Source organism: Vigna radiata, chromosome 10 (assembly GCF_000741045.1).
Source record: "Vigna radiata var. radiata cultivar VC1973A chromosome 10, Vradiata_ver6, whole genome shotgun sequence".
Lineage (NCBI taxonomy): Eukaryota > Viridiplantae > Streptophyta > Magnoliopsida > Fabales > Fabaceae > Vigna > Vigna radiata.
In genome coordinates this window covers 18285415-18308608 of record NC_028360.1, presented here as the reverse complement: position 1 = coordinate 18308608, position 23194 = coordinate 18285415, and the positions used below count along the sequence as shown (strand labels likewise).

General features: G+C 30.3%; 2 protein-coding genes across 4 annotated transcripts; one reads left to right on the top strand and one right to left on the bottom strand.

Moving 5' to 3' along the window:
• Positions 1–5356: 5356 nt before the first annotated feature.
• Positions 5357–6466, bottom strand: LOC106775055 (ethylene-responsive transcription factor 4). The gene has a single exon (XM_014662091.2). It carries the CDS (start codon positions 6357–6359, stop codon positions 5700–5702), a length of 660 nt encoding a protein of 219 aa, XP_014517577.1. The 5' UTR covers positions 6360–6466; the 3' UTR covers positions 5357–5699.
• Positions 6467–19140: 12674 nt separating this feature from the next.
• LOC106774450 (uncharacterized protein At4g28440) lies at positions 19141–22553 on the top strand. 3 transcript variants are annotated; one of them, XM_022786568.1, is made up of 3 exons: positions 19141–19524; positions 20790–21027; positions 22219–22553. In XM_022786568.1, the coding sequence occupies exons 1-2, from the start codon at positions 19275–19277 to the stop codon at positions 20978–20980; spliced, it is 441 nt and encodes a 146-aa protein (XP_022642289.1). In that variant the 5' UTR covers positions 19141–19274; the 3' UTR covers positions 20981–21027; positions 22219–22553. The 3 variants fall into 3 exon arrangements, with proteins under 3 accessions (XP_022642289.1, XP_022642288.1, XP_014516935.1); XM_022786567.1 differs by lacking the exon at positions 22219–22553 and adding an exon at positions 21248–21581; XM_014661449.2 differs by lacking the exon at positions 22219–22553 and having other exon boundaries at positions 19142–19524; positions 20790–21246.
• The last annotated feature ends 641 nt before the right edge of the window (positions 22554–23194 follow it).

The following is a 23194-nucleotide window of genomic DNA, read 5'->3' as shown; positions in this document are numbered from 1 at the left end:
TCATTTTTGGTTGTGAGAGAGTGAGTGTTCCCCAGCGCTGCAGAAGATAATAGCCGCAATGGGTCCCACACCCACAAACATTTTTTTTTTCTGCCCAAAATTGCCGACCCGCCGGCGTAGCTGTCTGTCTCTGTCCGACACGTCACCTTGATTCGTGCATCTTTTTCTCTTTCTTCCCATTTCACTCTATTCCTTTTATCGTCATTTTATTATCTATTTCTTCTTCGTGCCCATCATTCACTATTTACTTTTCATTTTTTATCACAACAACCACACTACCATTCAAATTAAATAATTTCATACTTATCACCAACTTTTTTTATTGTAATAAATTTTATTTAATTATGAAGAAATAAGTCCAATTCAGCAAATGTGATCCATACAGATTTTATCACTTCATATTGATAAAAGGATCAGTCTTTAACTCATAAACGGGCAAATTTTTAATGTAAGACAAGAATGGAGGGTATAAAATACATAGTTATTATAAAACGAAAACAAGAGAATCATGAATTATATATTTGCCCCCACTTGTAGATCCTTGATCATAAAGCAGCATCTTCGTATATCAAATCTAATCAATACCTTATCAAATCGACAAACCAGAGCATGAATCATGTTTATTTTAATTTCACATGTTGTCTATAATGTTACGACCCGGAAGAAAGAGCTGCGCAGCATCTTTTACTTGAGCCTGCTGTTCGGGAGAATCAATCATTGCTAGTTATCTAATTTTCCCAACAGTTACCCATTTTTCATCAATATTTTATTCTGCAACTACAATCTTCACCCAACTAATATAGATTTTATTCATTATAATACCTTTTTTTTTTTGCACAGATTTCTAAAATCAAAATCCGGCTACAACGTGGAAGTTTCCAATTTCAATGTATATTTGTAACTAATAATAATGATTTAAATTGTTTCTAGATGCCAAATTTTAAGTCTATAAATTATGCATATCCTCTTTTACAACAGGTTTATAATTTTTTTAGGAGTTATTCGCAATAGGTAACGATTTGTGAAAATTGATTTGAGATAATTTAGAAGAATTGGATCCATTTGATTTATGTTATTTGTGAAGATTTACAGAAAAAGTTTCTAAAAAAAGAAATGTGAAATGAGAAAAAAAGTTTCAATGATATTGCTTTTTATTGAAAAAAAATAATAATAAGTACTGTTTCATTTTTTTACTTTTCAATTAATTTTTTTATAACAAAATTTTTATACTTTAGAAAACTACAATTAAAATAACCTATTAATCAATTTTTTATTCAAATTCTTTATTTTCTTTCAATAAATTAAAATAACTTGTTTTTCATTATTTTTTTTTCTTCAGATCAATAGCTTTCATCTGCATCATCATTTATTTTTCCTGACTAATCATCGCGTTTCACATGTATGGTAAGAAAGCTTTATTCTTCCTGACCAATATCAATTATGCACTAAACCAACATTACTTCTGGCTTCTGCGGTATTTTTTTTTCTATTACAATTTTCCTCTTCTTCATTGCTTAGTTTTTCGTATTTTAGTAATTTTTTTCCTTTTATGAAAAAGTGTTTTTTTGATGGGAAGAAGGTCTGATAACCATTAAATATTCATCCCATCTTATTTAATAGTCTTTGAACAGAAAAGGCCAGTATGCATCCCATGTCATGGATGCATGATGCATCATCGGCTACCATGTTAAAATTTGCTTTCTAAAGGAAAAGCAGAGAAATAAAGTCAATTATTATCTTTATTTTTCTGCATTCATACATGTGGAACCCTTTCAAAGTCTTCAATCAATAAATTTTGCATCCTAACCACAAGATCCTGACCCAACAAATGTCAGTAGAAGCACCACGCATAAGCTGCTTTATAATTAAATTAATTAAACATATAATTAAATATTTTTGTAATTCTAAATAAAAAATCATCTAAATTTTTTAATTCATTTCACACTATCCTTATTTACTTTTTTATTTTTTATGACAATTTTATCTTTATATTCAACATCAAATTAATGTAAAAATGTATTATCGATGAGTCAAAGTCCAAAGCAGTTAAAGTAGAGAAGAATAAAGGATGGAGCAATGGAGAGATATTTTTAAGAATGAAAAATGATAGAAAATGGACGGTGTGAATTTTGAAGAAGAGGAGCACATTGAAGAGTGAGTGAAGTAAGAAAAATGTATGAAAGGAAGGGAAGTACTTGGTACGCTAAAACGGGAATAACAAATGAAATGTTTGGTTACTACCAAACCAATTCGTGAACCACGCTTTAACGCTTACGTCTTTCTTCTCTCTATCTCTTTCTCTTATAAGTCGGCAGCTACACACTCAAAACATCATTTTATATTAAGGTTAATCCATTTTATTCCCTCCATTTCCCACTTCTTTAATCAAAACCCCAAACTAAAGCACTCTACATGTTTTCAACTTCAACCTACCAGAAGCTTCCCAAACAATTCATTATATCTTGGTGAGTTAAAAAAAGAATGTATCGGAAAATAAGTCTCGTCATCACAGATGAATTGTAACATTTAAAGTGTATGTTAAAACTACGTTTCTTAAAAAAAATTATGACATTAATATATAAAAATAAAAACAGATATTAACAAGTACCAAAATCTAGCGAAAACATAAAAGATCAATGGATAATGATGAACATTCGATGAATTGAATTTTGTTGGTAAAATTTCAATCACTAATATTTTAGTGAAAAAAAATTATATTTCTTGATAACTATTGAAGAAAAATTTCATCAATAAATATCACGATTAGGTTCATGTTTTTCATCCTTTCTCTTTTCTCTTCTTCCACTAATTCTTTGATATGGACTTCTTCAGTCTCTGTATTTTAGTTTCTTCATGTGCTTTGTGTGAGTTCTAGGTCTTTAGTCTTAAAAGAAAGTTGAAACTTGTCTTCTTAAGATTGACCAACTCAATGTTTCGGATAATCGTCAATGTGACAATGACAACAACTTGATAGGAAAAATTGTCGCTGAAAACTCTCTTGCCAACTTTTCCAAAATCATGGATGAAGAAGCGGGTCTTGTCGACCTTTGCACTATGGGTTGGTGATATATGTGGTTGAGGATCATTGGTGGTGAGTTTGTGTTTGTAAAACAAGAGATTTTGGATGGGTCGATAAACGGCCTCAAGCTGGACACTGTCCTCGGAGAGAAGTTTGGGGAAGTCAAAGACTTTGGTGGTGCATTGGATGTTGTAGGCTTTCAGCTTAAGAGACAACTGCTTGAACTTAGAGATGATATATTCATTATTGTTAAGGAAGACGATGTGTCCCTGGTGGTTGAGTGTAACCTAGAGAAGGGACTCGTAGGGAAAATCGAAGACTCTAAAAGTTGAGCTGCAGTGTGAGGAAGAGGGCTTTGGAGAGGATATGGGCGTGGTAGAGATGTTGGATATGATGACGTATTGATGGAGTGCTTTGTAGAAGAGCAGGAAATGATGCTTTCTTCACCTAGGAACAATATTGGTCACCTCCTTAGTTTATTTTTAAGTGAGTGGTGTTGTGGTTTTGACTTGAAGAGGAGATGAAGATAAAGAGGCTTGGCCTCTCATATATCTAGATAGAAGTTTGAGTAAAAAACTCGTCATTCTTTTTATCAACGGATTTATTACTGGATAAATCTGTTGATAATAAACATTTTAAAATTATTGATAAATTTTATTTATGAAATTTAATATTTGTAAGTATAAAAAAATCTTAATAACAAAAAGATTCGTGGATATTGTGGACAAAATTACCAACATAATAAATTTGCAGTAAAATCTATTAATTATTTAAATTTACCCACAAATTTATTTCTAATGATTAAATTATATAATTCGAAAATTGTTTTAGTGATATTATCAAAGATACATCATCTATTGATTATAATATTTGAAATATTACTTGATTAAAACTTACTTAAATATCCTTAAAAGATATATTTGTATATTAAGAAACGATAATCCTTATAAGTTATTCTCTTACTCAATTCTTTAAGTAATATCAAACTTTTAAATATGTCATAACGAACTTTCTTCTTATTTAGAGTTAAAAGACAAAAATAACCTGGAATGCTCTTATCTATTTTTATATATGAATGATTCCACATGAACATTACTTAGAGAATATCTTTAAAAGTTTAAAATAATTTATTATGTGATAAACTTTATTAATTTTGAAATTTGATGTTTTTGTTGTAATTGTATCCTTAAAATTTTAGCGCAAAAATATCTGCTTTTAACCATCCTTCAACGTGGAATGCATCAAAGTCGAAATAAAATAACGATAGGGCAATTTGTGTTTTAGCGTAATGAGTTTAATAAGGTTATGATGAAAAGAGAGGAAAGAAAATAGAAAAAGATAAAATGGGATTCAATGAACCAAAACATGGCAAAGATGCACTCCCCCATATTTCTTTTGTATCAGACGCATATTAAAGAATTGGTTGCGTATTCAATATATCTAGCCGCGTTAATGTTGCTTTCTTTTCTTTCTTTTTTTGCGTGGCTTTGTCAAGGAACCTTCGTCCTTTGTGGAATCAACTAATGTTTAATCATTCCTTCAGCCGCTAACTCATCTAATCAACCTCACTTTCGACCACATAAAGGAATTCAAACCAATCACTTCTGCAATTTCATCTCGCATAACACTACACAATTGAGAAAAACGTAGTTTGGATTGCAAAGCTTACAAAATATTTTTATTTATATTTTTTAACAAACATATATTGTAAATGGAAAAAAAGTATTTAATGTGAATGGTCTATTATAGAAGATTCCACCGTACCATTGGATAATGGAGCACGGGTTTATCTGTGTAGACTCCAAAAGCGAGTCAGAATTTTGAAGTCACGTAATCGTTGTGTAAATTATGCATAGTTATTCCCTGTCGGGAGCTAATTTGAGAATGTCGATATTGTATTAGGTGGTTGAAGTTGTCACAGGATTTCCAGAATTATTTTCCCAGCTGCATGTCATTACAATTGTGTTTCATGTCTGTGGTTATATAAATATCCTCGAGTGTGAGTAGTTTTAAAATTGAATAAATAATGAGTGAAAGAGTTATATATTAATTAATTTGATTTTTTGGTTTATTAAAAAAATGGTTAGGATATTGAAAGAGGAAAGTTAGTTTGAGATGTGGAAGGAGGAGGAAAGAGTGGTAATGGTATGGGTTTTGGAAGATGGAGGAATGAGTGTGGAAGTGGGACACGTGTGGTGTGACCTTAAACTTTTGAAGAGGAAACAGGGGCCAGCTGTCACGTGGCGGCAGGTCAATAAATCAACGCCACAACAACGACCACTACTACCAAGTACGCTTCACCCACACCTATCCATTTTCCCATTCTAAAACAACATCACAATCAAAACTTTGCTGTTAAATTCATTTAACCAACAACATTACACCTTACACAATACTACTCACTACTAATCAAAACCAAAATAATAATAACCGTTTCCTCAATTAAGAAACGACAGCATCAAACCGACGCTTCGGTTCTTCATCTGTCGCAAAAAATACAATCATATCGCCTACCTATTCACATAGTGCCATTCCTTTCTTTCCTGTTATTTTAGGTTATCGGACGCTGCTATTTTCTCTACTTATAAAAAAAACTAAAGAGAAATTCATAATCCGAAAAACAAAATTAAAAATTAAAAAAAAAACAAAAATAAAACTCAACGGTGTGTCAGATTCCGGATCAGGCCATCTCCTGTGGAGGAGGGTTATTAAGGTCGAGATCGAAAATTCTGGAACCGCTCCCCTTCACATCGCCTTCGTTGTGGTTCAGATCGATCACGGAGGATGAGTCCGAGTCGCTGGTCGTCGCGTGGAACTCGCTCGCCGCAACGGGATGCTGATTGTAGCCAAACCCAAACCCACGCGGGCCGCCCAAACCGGCGCGCATGACAGCATCCAAGTACAAAACCTGGTTGGCAGGAGGAAAAATGGGGAACTGGTGCTGGAAAGGGAAGCGGGCAGCGGAGACGGCGGCCGGGGCAAGGTTGAGGTCCAGAGGGGAAGAATCGGCGGCGACATCGCGGTCACGACTGGAAGACTCGACGGTGCTGCTCTGGCTGGGGCTGGCGTTCTTGACATTACTATCGGATGGAGGAGGGAAATTAGTCTTGGCCTTGGGGCCGCGAAACTCCCGAGCAGCGGCGTCGTAGGCACGCGCCGCCTCCTCCGCCGTGTCGAAGGTGCCTAGCCAAACGCGGCTCTTCTTGCCGGGATCTCTGATCTCGGCGGCGTATCTTCCCCAGGGTCTCTTCCTGACTCCCCGAAAATGCACCTCCTTGACTCCGGCGGCGTTAGCGTTAGTGTTAACCTTAACGGCAGTGGTCTTGTCCCTGGGGGCCATGGAGTGAATTTAATTTGGGTTTATTTTGAGAGTAGGAGAGGAAAGAGAGAAAAGGAAGAGCATAGATGATGGATGATGCAGGGGAGTAGGAGGGAGCAGGTGCGTTTTTTATAGATGGGGGATGGGATGGATGGGCCGTGCATGATGGATGATGAATCCAAAGAGAGAGAGAAATAAAGAAAGAGAAAGAGAGAGAGAGAGAGAGAGAGAGTCAACTATGAATTTGACTGGGAAATTACCATTGCAGTGTGGAAGTTACAGAGTTACGTGGCATGTGGGTTGTCCAGACAGACAGCAGACAAAGCAGTTGGTTTCGTCTGATGATCACATCATCCACCCCACTTATCCTATGCCTCCGGACAACCCTCTCTCATTAATATTTTTTATTATTTAATTTCTCTGTGGTGGTTATTTGTCTGTTTTTTTTAATATGGAATATTTAATGTAAAAGATTTAATTTAATAAAGAAAAAGTGTGTGGATTTGAAAATGGATGGATATTGTAGTAGTACGTAGAAAAGTTGTCGGCGGAATCTTCTGTCTCGCCGCGTGACTTGATAGTTGGATCTATATCTGATGTTTTTTAATTTTATTTATTATTATTATTATTTGATTTGAGAATGATTTTGAAGGAAAGGATGGTGGCTGGCTGCTATTGTTTATGGGCATGGGAAACGCTCACTCGCTCCCTCTCCCAATGACATAACATATCAATCTGCGGCGGCTAATTATATTATTATTCCAAACCAATCAATCAATAACCTCACTCCACTCCTCTTTCTCTCTCTCCCTACCCTCTACTTTTCTCTTACACCTATTATTATACTCCCTTTTTACATTTATAATCTACTTATTCCCCTGAGATTAATGTCTAATTAACTTAATTACTCAGCTCCCTTTTTTTTTTTTTTTCTCTTTACCTTAAATTTTGAGAATTAAATTATGTAACTTTTCAGGAATAGGGGACTGCCCAACTTCCTCCCTTTCAGTTACAACATGTAAATATTTTATATTATATTATCTGCGTTTGAAAGGAAAGAAGGAAAAAAATGTTTAAACCCCTGTAATAATTATATTATTCTTTCCCAGTCAATCGGAACCAAGACCCCAATATACAAACCTTATCATACATTTTATTTACTTCTATAAATAATTCTACCGTTTTCTTAGTCATTAATTCAAATAGATTTAAAAAGTAGGTTTGTCTCTGCTTTAAACAAATTTTACCTTGCAATAAAATTTCCAATAACTATTATGTTAGAATTTAAAGTATTTTAATCGCAAATCAACGTAAAAAACACTATATTTAGTGGTGTGTTGTTTTTTTTATTTCAAATTTAAACTAAAATATTTTAACTTCTTTTTATTTCAAACATAAGTGAAAGTGCTTAAGTCATTTGTATTTGAAGCTTAAATGAAAAATCTTTTATTATTTTTCTATTTCAAAATTAAAGTGAAAATATTTTAATAACTTTGATTATATCAATAGTACATTATACGGTGTGAAAAGAACAAAATAATTATTTTTACTTTCTTTTTTATATTATTAAAACGGGATACAATATTTTTAACCAGTCTTTTTTATAAGATAATTTACTCTTATATATATATATATATATATATATATATATATATATATATATATATATATATATATATATATCATTTATCTTTAATATATAAAAATAGCTTATTTAATTAATGAAATGCCGAACTGCACAACTTATCCATCCAAATACAATTATGTAACTTATCTACTTAAAATAACTCAGAGGTGAATTTGTTTTCAACATTTAAATTATTTTTTAAAAATTACATTTTTCAAAAACGTGATATTTAAATTAACATTAAAAAACCTGTCCAGTATAATACTTTTGAGGATAACAAAAAATACACCTATTTGCATTTATTTGCAGATAAAGATAAATTTTTTTTATGAATGAGTTGAGTACTCGTACGTATTATCTGTATTAATCGATATTCACTACTCATAAAAATAAAATAAAATTTAATTTATATTTTATTAAGTTAAATTTAATTAAAATTAAAATTAATTTATATTTTTTAATTTCAATTTAACTAAAATTAAATTAGATTTATACGTAGTTTAATTTATATTATATTTTATAGGTTTAATATTAACTTTAGTCTCTAATTTTTTGTTGGTTTTATTAAAGGGATTATCTTATTTTTGAGTTGATTCATGTTTTGTAAAAATAATTCAAATTTTTTCTTTTTAGTTTTTCATTAATCGGTAAGCAAATTTGGATTATTAATTTTCCTTTTCGTCAGTTCAAATTCAAAAGGATATTTTACTCTTTACTTTATTTAGAGTTTTAGAAACTTTTGACTTTTATTTTTGGATTTCTTTATTTTTCGAACAAATCCATCGACTTAGATTCTTAGTCGTGCAAGGAGATATCCTCTCTTCCTTTTTCTCTTCTATTTTTGAATTAACATCACAGAAAATCTTTATTATTTCCTTCTTCTTGTTATGGTTTTGTTCTAGTTATTATGTTGAAATTTAAATATTTTAATCGCAAAACAAGATAAAGAATGCTATATTTAGTAGTGTTGTTTTTTATTTCAAAATTAAGCTAAAATTTTTAACTTTTTTTTATTTTAAACATAAGTGAAAATGGTTAAGTCATTTGCATTTGAAACTTAAATGAAAATGTTTTATTATTTTTTATTTCAAAATTAAAGTGAAAATATTTTAATAACTTTGATTATATCAATAGTAGATTATAACACGTGAAAAGAAGAAAAGAATTATTTTTACTTTATTAAAATGGGATACAACACTTTTATATATATATATATATATATATATATATATNTATATATATATATATATATATATATATATATATATATATATATATATATGCTTTATTAGCGCTTTTGATTCCTAATTTGAGAGAGTTTGTTTAATATGGTCCTACCGTTTTTTTTAATAACAATTGATCCCACCTCTTAAAAAAACTGTTAAATTGAGTCCTTTTTGTTCATAGTGGTCTCATATTCAAGTTTAAATTGTTTATTATAGTCCTTATTGTATATCATGATGACATGATTTTTAACATAACATCATGTCAGGACTGTTAAAATAACATTTGGATAGGTGAATGCATGAAAGAACTTATTGACATCATAACCAGCACCGTTAGAAAATTGACGTCATAACAAAGAAGGAGTCAATTGAACAGTTTTTTCAAAAAGTGAAATCAATTGTTATTAAAAAATAAAGGGTAGGACAAACTAAGGACCAAAAGCGGTATTAAGCCTATATATATATATATATATATATATATATATATATATATATATATATATATATAAACCATTTATCCTTTAATATATAAAAAGAACTTATTTAATTAATGAAATGCCGAACTGCACAATTTATCTTTCCAAATACAGATATGTAATTTATCTACTTAAAATAACTCAAAGGTGAATTTGTTTTCAACTTTTAAATTATTTTTTAAAATTATATTTTTCAAAAATTTGTTATTTAAATTAACATTAAAAAACCTTTCTAGCATAATAATTTTGAGAATAAAAAAATACTCGTATATATAAGTATATGTAGATAAAGTTTGCATTAGGAACAAGCAGCGGACATTTTAATATCATTTATAAACAAATTGGATGTTAGTATTATATTTTCTCTATGAGTGATTATCCATTATTTGTAAAAAAATAAAAAAAATTAATTTATATTTTATTAAGTTAAATTAAATTAAAATTAATTTATATTTTATTATATTCAATTCAATAAAAAATAAATTTAATTTATATCATATGATATTTTATATGTAATATCAATTTTAGTCCTTAATTTATTTAATTGTTTTTAAAATTAGAATCCAAAATTAGTATTACGTCTATTTTATATACTTTTGTAATTTTATTAGAATTTTATTTTAAAAATATATAAAATATTTTTATTAAATATTTGAGTATTTGGGTATTTATATGAATTTTAAAATACTTGCAGGTATTTTTTAAATAAATATAATTTTAAAATCTTTATTTAGTACATAATTTTAAATTATTTATCTATTATACTTTTTATTTTTGTTATTTTAGCCAGTGAAAGCATATGTGGAAATGTGATTACTTTTTTCAGGATACTAAAAGATAAATCTATATTTGAAAAAATAATTAAGAAACATCATTAAAATTTATATTAAAGCCATAAGAAAGTCAATATATGTAAAAAATATTATAAAAGTGTTTCTATTACTTTTTTTAATGCTATAATTATACAATAGGAAGATTACTGCATTTCTACATAAGATAAAAAAGTCATAGTTATATATAAAAATTGAATAAAAATAGTTATAGAATATTTTAATTTGTATTTAAAGGTCAAGGGTATACTTATACAATAAAAATTCTTTCAACCTTTTTTGGGTTATTGTTTTAGATAATAAAAATAAAAAATAGTTTAATGAAAAAAAATAAAAGAAATTAATTTAATTGAAAATATAATTAAAATAATATTATTATGTAGAAATTTCAAAATAAAAATAATTGTTAAAGAATTGACAAAAAGAAAAAAGAAAAAAGAAACACATCACATCAGTGTGTGTTGAAAAAACATGGGCAATGGTTCTTGGGCTGCAAGCATCAATGAAGGTTGATTCATTAACATAGGTTGAATTGATTGTTAGCGTGATTATAGGTCTATGCAAGTATAACAGTATGTGTGAGGAACGGAGTAGCACGTGTTAGCGTTAAAAGGCAGAGGTGAGATGAAGCATTGAAAAAGAAGTAAGAAGAGATAAGCATGTTTGGTGTGAAAGCCAATTATTTCTGTGTTCTCCACCAACTCAACACGCAAACAACTCACAGCCTAATAAGTTAGAAACCATTATTTACCCACACACCTTCCATCCACAGCCATTCGTGTCGGATCAATTTTCCATTAATATTATCATCAAATCTACGTTGATATTGAAATGAAAATAAAAAAATATAAAGGAGATACATGGAAAGGTGTTCGTTTCCATTTAAGAAAAAAAACATGAAGAAAAAGTCAAGTGGTCCATTATATTACCACTAAAAATCTGAATGAGTTCTTCAAAATTCTTATAAATAGGTATCACCAAACTTTGTATTTTTTTTTTTTTTATAATATGTAAATTTAGTCCCGTTCTGAAATAAAAGTACTCTGTTATCCACAAGGTCATACGACACGGATTGAGCGAATTGCAGACCCTACATAAAAAAATGACCTTAAGTTTAGGTTTTGGTTTTATGTGAAATTCTTGCGTGTGTATAAGAATTTCCCACATTGTCCATCTTTATCCGTACCGCTTTGACACCTAGTAGCAGCAGCCAATGCTATATGTCCAACACGTGTCGACAAGTCACTCTATCAACATTTTTCTAACTAAACACTACCCATTAACCATGCTTGGTGATTGGTCCCACAACATTTAACATGTGATTAACACGTGTTTCTTTTTTTTACCCATTTATGGACAAAACTTATTCTTAAGTGGTCAACCTTCTCATTCACATTACTTCATCCGTCTAATATAACACGTCTTCAAAACATTTAAATTAGTTTTCCACTAAACTTAACACAGATTTTTTTATTGGAAATAACTAATTCGGTATAACTATTTTTCTTTAAAAACATTATATACTTACTATGTGAGATGAAATATATTCTTAAATTATTTAAAAAGAAAAACAAGCAAAGAAAAAAAAAACACATTTAAGCTGGCTGCTAACTGTGCTAATATGAGTCAAACTCATCTGCTGCCGTCCTCGACTCAATAAACGTGTTGACCGATGGATTTGACTCCAATGTTTTTATTGGGTTAATCTAATGGCGAAATATCATTTACTAAAATCATGTAATACAGCATGTTTTTTAAACATTTTTTAGGATATGTTTAAGAAAGACTTAAGAGAGAGTGATTGGATGAATTTTAGAAGATTTGAGGATGAATTAATTGTTGTTTATTTGATAGAATTTGGAGGAGAGTGAGAGTCAGTTTTGAAGTAAAGTTTGTAAAAATTAGTTTAGGATTTGAAAGATGTGACATATAAAAATAATAATTTAATTGATAAAATTTAAAAGATTACCAAAATATACTTAATAGTAAAAATAATATAAAATGATAATTGTTATTATTATATATAATCATAAAAATTATTAAAAAGAAAAAGAAATTAAAAATTAATTTTTAAAATTCCATTAATATCATTATTATTATTATTATTATTACTATTTTATTAATATAGATTATATACAATAAAACAAATAGATAAAAAGTTTCGTACAAAATGAAGGTGATACTAGATACAATGGCATTGGATCCGAATATGTAGTTGTGTGAAACTGCTTTTGGTAGTGTAATTAGATATGTTTTCACGTGTAACCAGATACAACTTTATATATATATATATATATGCTTCAAGTGGATTCGTTTAACTTCTTATTGAAATAAGATACTTGGTAAATATGAAGTAAGCTCAGAACGAAAGCGAGAATTTATCCTTGCAAATCACACCAGTTCTTATTCATCCCGCATTTCATCGCTTTTCCTTCCTCTTAAATCAATACAGGTGAACATAAAAATTTATCACAATTTATCTGCGATAATGACAATAAACAGTGAAATCATCGCAAATGAACATAACTTTAATAACCATTCCTCAAATCTATATATTAAAAATATTACTCCATTATGTTTTCATCATTAGACCTTTCAGGTATAAAAATACATATTTATATAATTTGTTTTTATGTGTTGGATCAAAATTAATCGTGAATTAAGAACTGTACAAGATTCGAATATTTCTATCAAGAGATATATATAGAAAATATTTGGATGTGAAAGTTAATTTAATTTCTAACATATAATATCTAATGTAGTAGGTAAATGTGTTTAAAATATCTCAAATATTTATTTATTTATAGATTTTGTATTGAGTTTTTGATTAATATAGGATCAAAACGTGAGTAATTATATTTTATTCATAATTTGATAATGTTTAAGGTTAATATAATTTATTTCAATTTATCCTGATCAATTCAATTCATTATTTATAAATTTCGTGTAGAGTTTTTTATTAATATATTATCAAAATGTGAATAATTATATTTTATTCTTAATTTGATAATTTTTACAATTAATATACTTTTGTTCGGTTTATCCTGATAATTCAATTTATTATCAATTAATTTGTCTAGTGATTGGCTGAACTCTTTATCGTGTTCAGACTAATACATAACTTTCAGATTGATACATAGCTAACTTTTGTGACTGGATAGTCTCATTGATTTGTGATTTGAACAATAAGACATTCATCCAGATTTATCTGATCATGCAGTCTATCTAAAAATCAAACATACTTACTTCACTTCAGATTTACATAACCCACAAGTCATTTGATGATGATTAAATAAGTTCATCGATCAAATAAACTAAATTTATTAGTTCTTTAAAACAATAGGTTGAATTATCAAATTTGAACTAATTATTCAATATAGTTATAATATTTGATAAATAACAAAATTATATAAGATATAGTATACGGTGCATGAATTTCTCGTATAATACTTTATTAAAGATTGATGGAGGAATGTAATTGGCTAAATTGATTTTAATTAAAACCTGACAAGATTCACTGAAGAAGTAAAAAGTTGTATTGGAGAGCGCTTCAATAAAGTCCATAAATGGTTAGATAAAGAAAACATTGTTTTAAGTAATCGTCGTCTAAATTTAAGAGGGACATGATTCACGAACTTCTTGCGAAATTAAGCGTATTTTCTATTATAACACGCTTACGGCCAAGTTAGTTCATTCAACTCGTACGTTGTACTTTTCCTGATTTCGGCGTTGGGGTTTCATATTCCTAAATTCTGTTCCCATTTGCTAAGAAAAAAAAAAAAAACTATTCTCATTTTGTTCCTCAAATCAACGACATAATCCACTGCATTAGTATTATTATAAATTTAGGACTAAAACGAAGTGTACCCAAATATGAACGTTTGACTGCATTGATATTTTCCCCTAATTTGTTGATACTGAGCAATGATAATTTATACCCGAATTCCTTTGGAGCACCACAAATCTTAATATCTTAGCCATGTCTTAATAATTAATTATATTTTTAGCTATTTTACAAATAATACACAATAAAATAATGGCAAACATAGGGACAAACCATTCAAAACTGGGATATATCATTCATTTGCAGAATTTGACACCTTGGAAGAAAAGACTACGTTGAAAACGAAGAGTCCCTCTAATTCCCTCCCTAGATTTTTTTTTTTTCCATAAAAACTTTCTGTGAAGTAGACTTCAAATACACCTAGAAGGCTTTTTACGGGTAATCTAGAAGGACAAAAATATTATTTTAATACTTGATTAATAGTTTATCAGTCTTTTAAATGGTTTAAATCAAAATTAATCGTTTTGAATAAGAATTTTTTTATATATATTTGTTTTGAATAGAATAAATTATTTATAAGACTTGTCTTAAAATATAAATTATATAAATAAAGTGAAGTCTGAGTAATTTATTAGTTAAATTAAAAAGTATAAAAAAAATAAAGAATTTAAAATACTCTTCTTGTTTATCCTAGAGGGAAAGTTACTTGTAAAAAAATGAGTTAAAAAGAAGAAAACAACAAAAGTAAACGTATAACTAAATTATACCTACAAAAGAAACATAAAATGACGTGAAACTTCAGATTTTTTGAAATTACAAATCCAATTAATACAAAAGAGGATAAAGGAAAAATAGAAGTAGACACCAATAAAATGGAAAATATAAGACTTTTATTTTAATTTTTTTCATATAATAAAATTTGTAGTGCTGTTTTTCGGCTTCATAGTAAAACCAAAACTCAGAACGGGACTAGGCCCAACTAGTTTAACCTTAATGGGCTCGGGCCTCGTGTAAAAAACAACGAGTTCTTTATTCAATTTTGGACTTGGGCCATCTTTCACAATACGAACTCAACGAGTATTTCAGTGAAAATATATTTTCAATATAAAAATGAAAAAGAATTGCAAAGGAAGCAATCACCATGACAGTCAAATTTATTTTTCTACAGACAGATATTGCGTTTATTTTCTTTCCCCAACAAGATTTACAAATTAATTAATCTGGCCTTGTATAAGTATTTTGTACCTCTTATAAATTTATTTTGTATTTTGTATTGCGTTTAGAAGCATTCAAAATCTTTCCCGAACTTATTACCAAAGAAAACAACGCAGATTAACACTATACATTATTTTCCTTGTTTATTGATTATATAAGTAAACTAGTGAATTAAAAGGGAGTTTCAGTTTTTTAGCCTTCAGTGGAATAATCAATTATGTTATACACTAAATCAATTAAAACTCAGAAAAACAATTTTATTGTTTTTTAAATTAACCTCATCGATTACATTATTAACTTAACCAATTTAAAAGATAGTTATCAAATTTATATATTTAAAAATGTTTCAATTTGCATCATAACTAATCTTGAGAAATTATATTAAGATTAAAATGGTTTTTAAGAATTTCTAACTTGGCTTATAATATTTCTATACACAACACATTCCGCCAAATATATTTTTTTTTTCAAAATCTTTACCATGCTAAGCTTGGAGATCATAAAAAAGTTAAAACTTAGGCCATTGGAGCAACAATAACGTGTTGGAGTTATAGAAAAATCATACATTTTTTCTACGCACTGGATAATATAAAAATATTTTAATGAAAATTAATAATCATATCTCAGGGTACATAAAAGAAATTTAAAAATACAGGCATTTTCATTTTATAACAAATAAAAAAACATAAATATTCTTAATGAAACATTAATACTTAAGTGTGGATTTACATAGAAAATGAAAGTAACAACGTTCTTTGTGGACTTGTTTGCTTCCACCTATTTTACAAATGTGAGGAAAGCAACTTGAATATGTAAATATGATACAATTGATTGTTGCGGATTTTTCATTGCAAAGACGATGGGAATTGAATGAAAGCCACTTTGGGTTATGATTTGTATATGCAAATATAATAAATTGATTAAGTTACACCCATATTTTACTATGGATATTCTTTTACCTTTGTATTATTATAATAATAATAATAATAATAATAATAATAATAATAATAATTCAATTAATTAATTAACAAAAATATAATATTGAAAATAATAACTCATAATTATAATTTATTAATGACGGTAGGAACTTAAGTTAAAAATCTTGTTCTAATATTTCTGTTTTTTCAGTTTTTTCAGTTTTTTCAGTTACGTTGGCTAGCTATATAGTTGATATAGCTGCTACTGATATGTTAAAACATTCACGTTTCTGTACATGTGTTTCTGTATCTTCTCTCTTCCTAAAAAAGTTGATGGTAACTGTATCTTGATAATCCAAGAATGAGTGCATTGATGTCAAGAGTGGTGAGATCCCTGTGAAGATTCAATCAAAGAAGGAAAGGAGGATGACAGGAAATGGAAGAATCATCCAAGGAGCTCTACCTGTTTTTGATGGGAAGATGTTTGACGATTGGCGAATCAAGATGATGACCATTTTTGGTTTTCAAGATGTATCAGATGTGATTGTGAGTGGTCTCGAAGACCTTGGGTGGAAGGCAAAAGATTTTTAACAAAATCTCAAAGACTTCAACTACTAAAGGGGCGTGGGAAATTCTTGTCAAGACCCATGGTGATGGTAACAAGAATATAAGTAAGTGAAATTACAGACTTTGCGGCGACATTTTGAGTTTCTGAGCATGTAAGAAAATGAGTCCATAGCTGACTACTTTATAAAATGCAGGAGCACGTGAGTGCTATGCGAGGCTACAAGGACATCATCACTGACCAACAAGTTGTAGATAAAATCTTGAGGACTTTACCTCCAAGATTCGACCATGTGGTAGTGCTATTGAAGAAACGAGAGATCTTGAGGCAATTGAGATAGAAGATTTGCAGCACTCACTTGAAGCTCATGAGTACATAATTAATGAGAGAGAAAGAGTTCAAGGATGATGATATCAGCAGAAGAACATGGGTTTATGTTCTGAAAAGGAAGAATTTATGCGTTTAGAAGGTTCAAAAGATTGGTTGAAAAACAAAGTGGCATGAGGATTAAAGTGTTATGAACAGATTGGTTGAACAGATGGCATGAGGATTAAAGTGTTGCGAGATTCTGTTAAGAGGAAGGGTTGATACATGAGATTACTCCTCCTTACGCACCCTAACATAATGGTACAGCGGAGAGGAAGAATAGGAGTTTTCTGAACATGGTATGATGCATGCTGAGATGCAAGAATCTTCCACTGCTTTTACGGGGGAGAAGCTGTCAGCACAGCATCATAGGTGTTGAACAACTGTCCAACCAAGAAATTGGATGATTTAACACATGAAGAAGTGTGGACAGTGTCAAAACAAATGTATCACACCTCAGGATTTTTGGTTCTCTTTGCTGGAAACATGTCCGGATCAGTTGAGACAGAAACTAGATGAAAAGGGAGTTCCACAAGTGTCGGTCGGTTACCATTCAATTGGAGGCTACAAACTCTTTGATCCTCAAACTAACCAAGTCTCTTTTAGTAGAGATGTGGTGATTGATGAAGCATCAGAATGGAATTGGAAGCAGTATGCTTCAAGTTCAACTCAATCTAAGGTAATATTTAATGAGTCAGGACCTGATATAGCAGAAAAAAGTGATCAAAAGTAAAAAATGAGCAGAACATAAATCATGCACATAAAAGAGGATAAATGATATATATGACTTTCAAGGCGTTTCAATAGAATGATGCATTTTAATTAGACCGTGAAAATTATATGTACAGATGCCACACATTCTTCATAAATTTTTTCTAGTTTATCTCATCAACTTTCTTTGTTCTGACGAAATTACATAGAATCTGGAAAATAAACTGGGACAGAGAGGGGAAAACAAAGGTATCATGTTTCTCTCAATGACTGTGTAGAACAATAAAATTTGAATAATGCCTTGTGTTGTGTCAATCTGATTCACAGAACCTGCATATAATATCTATTTACAGATCTTGTAATCACACTTGGTCACTCTTTTTGCTTAAAACAATGCTCATATAATTGTGTGCAAAGTTTGAAATATTGAGAAATTCAGTTCTTTCTACAATTGCAGAAATGACTTTATGCCATTTGGGTATCAGTAATCATGAGTAGGAAATAATAAGCTTCTAACAAGTGTGCTATTGATACTCTTAATAATACATTTGTATGTAAGTTTAAGTGCCACATTAAATAAAGATTATGAAGTTTACCATAGAAATTTGCCAACACCTTCTATAAAATAATTTATGCATAAAACAAGTTAGCTAATGGAGTCTTTCCATTTTCTTTGTTCTTATTTTCCTTTCATAAACATGCTTGTAAACTAGTTTGTCTGACATGTATATGAAATAATTAGACTAAAGCCTAAAAAGTTTCACTAAAGATATTGCAATGAAAAATAAAACATATTTACATTAAACGTGTTTTATTTTTCTCAATTTTGTATTCTAAGTCGTAACTAATCTTAATCTCTGTATTTAAAAATGATGATTTTGGATCTTATACTTTTACAATATGTGAATTTGTAGAATGAGCGAAATTGAGAATTATAAAAAATGTAAAAAGGGAGATTATTAATGTAATGCGTAGAAAGAAAATAAAAGAAAAATGGGAAAGTGAAGTCACGTGAGGTTTAGAGGATGGGAGTGGAAACGACGTGTCGCTTGATTTAGAAGGGAAGTGCAATGGAAGGTGCGAAAGAAATGCATAAAACTGGTTGGTTTTAAGGTAGGGCTTGTGTTTGGTAGAAGAGTGTTAGAGAGAAGAGTGAGTGAGCGAGGAGTGAGTGTGTCTGTGAGTGATTTTATTCGGATCGATCGAGTGTTCAATTCCAATGGCATCATCCAATTCCACTCAGCAAGATGTCAACAAACCTGCCAAGAGAAAACCCGTCTTCACCAAAGTCGATCAGCTCAAGCCCGGAACCAACGGTCACACTTTAGTGGCTAAGGTCTTGTCCTCCGACACCGTCGTGCACAAACCGCGACCTTCCTCTGCCCATAACATCAAACCCACTGTCATCGCCGAGTGCCTCATCGGCGACGACACCGGCACCATCATCTTCACCGCTCGCAACGAACAAGGTACTCCAATTTCGCCTACCCATCCTTCTAAAACTTATTCTTTTTTACTTATTTTAATTCCCCTTTTATCAAAACGGAAACTTTCCACACGGGCACTGTTTTATTTGTCTCAATTTTGAGTTTTTATTTTCATTTTGGGGTTTTCCTTTTGCGATCCGCATTGTTCTTGGGTTTGTGAGATTGCGCGTGTTTGGTGCCTTGGTTTCAATAAAGCATCTGGGCCTATGATGGTGGTGAGTGGATCATGAGTGCCTGATTCCATAGATAAGATAAGCCTTTCTTATCATATATTATATTGGTTTGGTTGCGTGATACCTTAATCCTTTTTAATCCGGCTGAAATCTCCTCCTTTTTCCTTACTGATCTTACTCCAAGAGGTTTGATTTGGTTCTATAATGTATCAACCGGCTTAGATTTGGTAAATTCTTGTGCTTCTGCTCTTGTGATGAAGACTGTATTTCCTCTCCCTTAAAGTTTTGATACTAATTATGAATATGATATACTGGGTGAATTTTTTGTGGGAATTAAAGTGTGATTAAATATTGTTCCTTTTTTTGTGTTTTGCCATTACAAAAGTTTTGCTTAGAAGGTGATAGTAACGAGCTTAGATGTCTTCATGGTCCAACATTAAATATTGTTCCTTATATTGGTAACTCAAATTAGTTTTATCAGAGTGTTTTAGTTGATGCTTGTCTGCGCCCAGTTAATTATATTTTTCCTGGTCCAACATTTTTTTGTTAATATTTCTCTTGCTTTTTCTTTATCTCTATGGGAGTGCTTAACCAGGAATGCCCCTGCCGTTACCTTAGTATTTTTTGATTAATCTTGGCTTCTTTCAAATTCATGGGTTTTGACTTAAATGTTACCATGTCTTCTGATGAACAGCATCATGATTTTGTACTTTTCCAGCTCCACGTTCTTGAATAACATCAGTGCCTTATGTTTTTATACTTCGTCAGTAAGAAAATAGGGGTTGGATTATGAAAATTCTATGTATATCGACAGAATATTGATATGACATTACTTATTTTTCCTCTTTTCTCCTTCTTTCTATTTTGAACAGACAAAACCTTGAGTGATGGGTTTAATTTTTATTTGAGCAGTTCATACTATGCAAGTCTGCATGTATGAGCATTTGCATTTGCATATAGTTTCAGTTGATTTCGTTTAGTGAAAGTAACCTTGAAGTACTTCCTTGGTAGGTAATCAAGGAACTAATATATGTTATATGTTTAAGTTATTAGATGACCTTTTCTTCTGTGCAGTTGATTTGATGAAGGCTGGTTCAACTGTAATTCTTCGTAATGCAAAGATTGACATGTTCAAGGGATCAATGAGGCTGGCTGTTGACAAATGGGGGCGTGTTGAGGTAACTGAACCTGCAGATTTTGAAGTTAAAGAGGATAATAACCTATCCCTGGTTGAATATGAATTGGTGAACGTGGTTGAAGAATAATCCCATCGAATAGTGCAAGAACAGCTTTATGATTGGATACCCCAAAGGTAAAACTTAACTGGTGATGGATGGTTGGTAAACGTCTCACTTTAATTAGCTTGTATTTCCCCTTTAACATGCTTGACATGATTTTGGGTTAAGTTGATGTCACTTGAACAACCTTTTGTCAAGCGAACAAGATTTGCTATTATCTTCATCAGCAACTGTATTAAATGAACATATAGTATTATGTTAATATAGTTATCCGTATCACATGTTTCTTTGCAGTTTCCTGTGCATCGATATACATAAGTATGCCTTGTGTTTGAGTTAATGAAGCAGCGCAATCATTATTCATAGCTTTGGCTTAATGAAGCAGCGCATTCATTATTCGTATCTTTGGCTCAAATAAGAGAAGACAGTGCTTTAAAAATGGGTTAAAGTCAACAGTCCATAATTTCTGTTTCTTCTGCTAATGAAATTCCATGACCACAGTGTCATTCATGCTCACAGTATGTTTCTTTTTTGGTTGTGTACGTCACAACTTTTTTCCATGATAAAGAACTTTGTTCACTATTCGTGTATTTGATTATGAAACTTAAGAGGCGATTGAAAATTTAAATTCTCATAAGTTTTTTTTCCATGATAAGGAATTTTGTTCCCTAGTAGTTTCTTGAATTATTAAAGTTAAGAGGCAATTGAAAACTTAAATTCTCATAACATCCTATGCAGTCTTTTTGAATCAAATTAGAAGCCATACTAGAATGTTAAAAATATTGTTGTCTGAAAAGTCACGTGTGTGTATATGTGTGTATGTATATATATATATATATATATATATATATATATATATATATATATATATATATATATATATGTCCATTCAAATCTATTGGATTGATAGCGTGGAATCTTCTATTTCTTTTCTAAATGTTTATTGTTAATTCAATTTTGTATAGTTACATAGGGTGTATTTTCTTCTCATTTGACAAAATCAGAAGGCACGCTGTCTATTGTTTGCGAAAATGCACAAATAAACCATTGTATGATAATTCTTAAATTTCAAAGGTTATATACTATGTCAACCTAAAATTCGCAAATGTTGATCCTCTCTAGTCGCATCGAACATGGAAAATTTTAATGAAATCAACATCTAAATTGAACTTTACAGTGTTTATAATTTATGAAAATCCACCATCCCCAGATACTGAACCGAACCTGATATTTTTTTTTCCATCTCCTCGACCTCTTCTCTACAGCACTGCCCTCATTGTATGAAAATGGGCGTGTAATTAATGCAGTTTGGTAAACGAGAGAGCTTTGGGAAGACGTTAAAAAAGCAATTGGAATGTGCGGGTGGAGCCTTAAAGGAATCACCATTGGAAATGAGTGATGACACTATAATTGCATTTCCGATGTTGAGGTCAAGGAGGTAATAAATGAAAATACAATTTTAACTGTTTCTATATTTCATTAATTTACATCTATCTGCGTTAATGATTCAGATTATGTATTTCAACCTTTAATTGAAGCCCTCTAACTTATTTTAAAAAATTTAACGGTAATTTGGTTCAATAAAAGGTTATTTTCATTCTCTTTTTGTTTTTCTTTTCTTTTCTAAACTCTCTTCCAGCTGTCAAAATAAATCAAGTGTTTTAGAAAACTCTTCTAAGGCAATGCGTTCAGTATTTTATCTTTTTCTTATTCGGAATTGTTATATTTATAAACAGTTATTCTTCTTAAGGTTATGATTGAAGTTTTTAAACTTGTGTCTACAATTCTTGTTTATTTTTTCTTCTATTATTTAATTTATGAATTATCTTCACGTCGATTTGGCTGCTTTTGTATAGAATTTACTATTTCGAGTGAATATCAATCAGTGAAATATCAACCGTATAATGTTATTTGGTAAATTGATTTGAAGTGGGACACACGACTCCTCGACTAACTGTCGACAATTTTTTCACCGTCAACTTTCCAAATGTTTGTAAAATATGAAAAGCCGTGAGTGAGAGCATTAAAATCAATTAATAGAACAAGAAATATCCTGATGATAAGGCGTTCAACTTAACAACGGATATCAATCCTACTTATTCAGTTATTGAAAACGTAAAAGATAGGTTGTATTTTTCATCAATCAAAGGTAAAATAAAATGTGAAACTTTTGACAATAGTATGAAAGATTGGTCTAGCAAGGTAGGCGGCAATGGATTTCGATTCTTTGCTGGCCTCCAA

What these genes read in the sequence shown, in the direction of transcription:
- LOC106775055 (XM_014662091.2), bottom strand. Translation starts at nt 6,359, where the DNA reads ATGGCCCCCAGGGACAAGACCACTGCCGTTAAGGTTAACACTAACGCT.
- LOC106774450 (XM_022786568.1), top strand. Translation starts at nt 19,275, where the DNA reads ATGGCATCATCCAATTCCACTCAGCAAGATGTCAACAAACCTGCCAAG. An exon ending in CACCGCTCGCAACGAACAAG is followed by an intron (nt 19,525 to 20,789) that starts GTACTCCAATTT and finishes TCTTCTGTGCAG; the next exon opens with TTGATTTGATGAAGGCTGGT.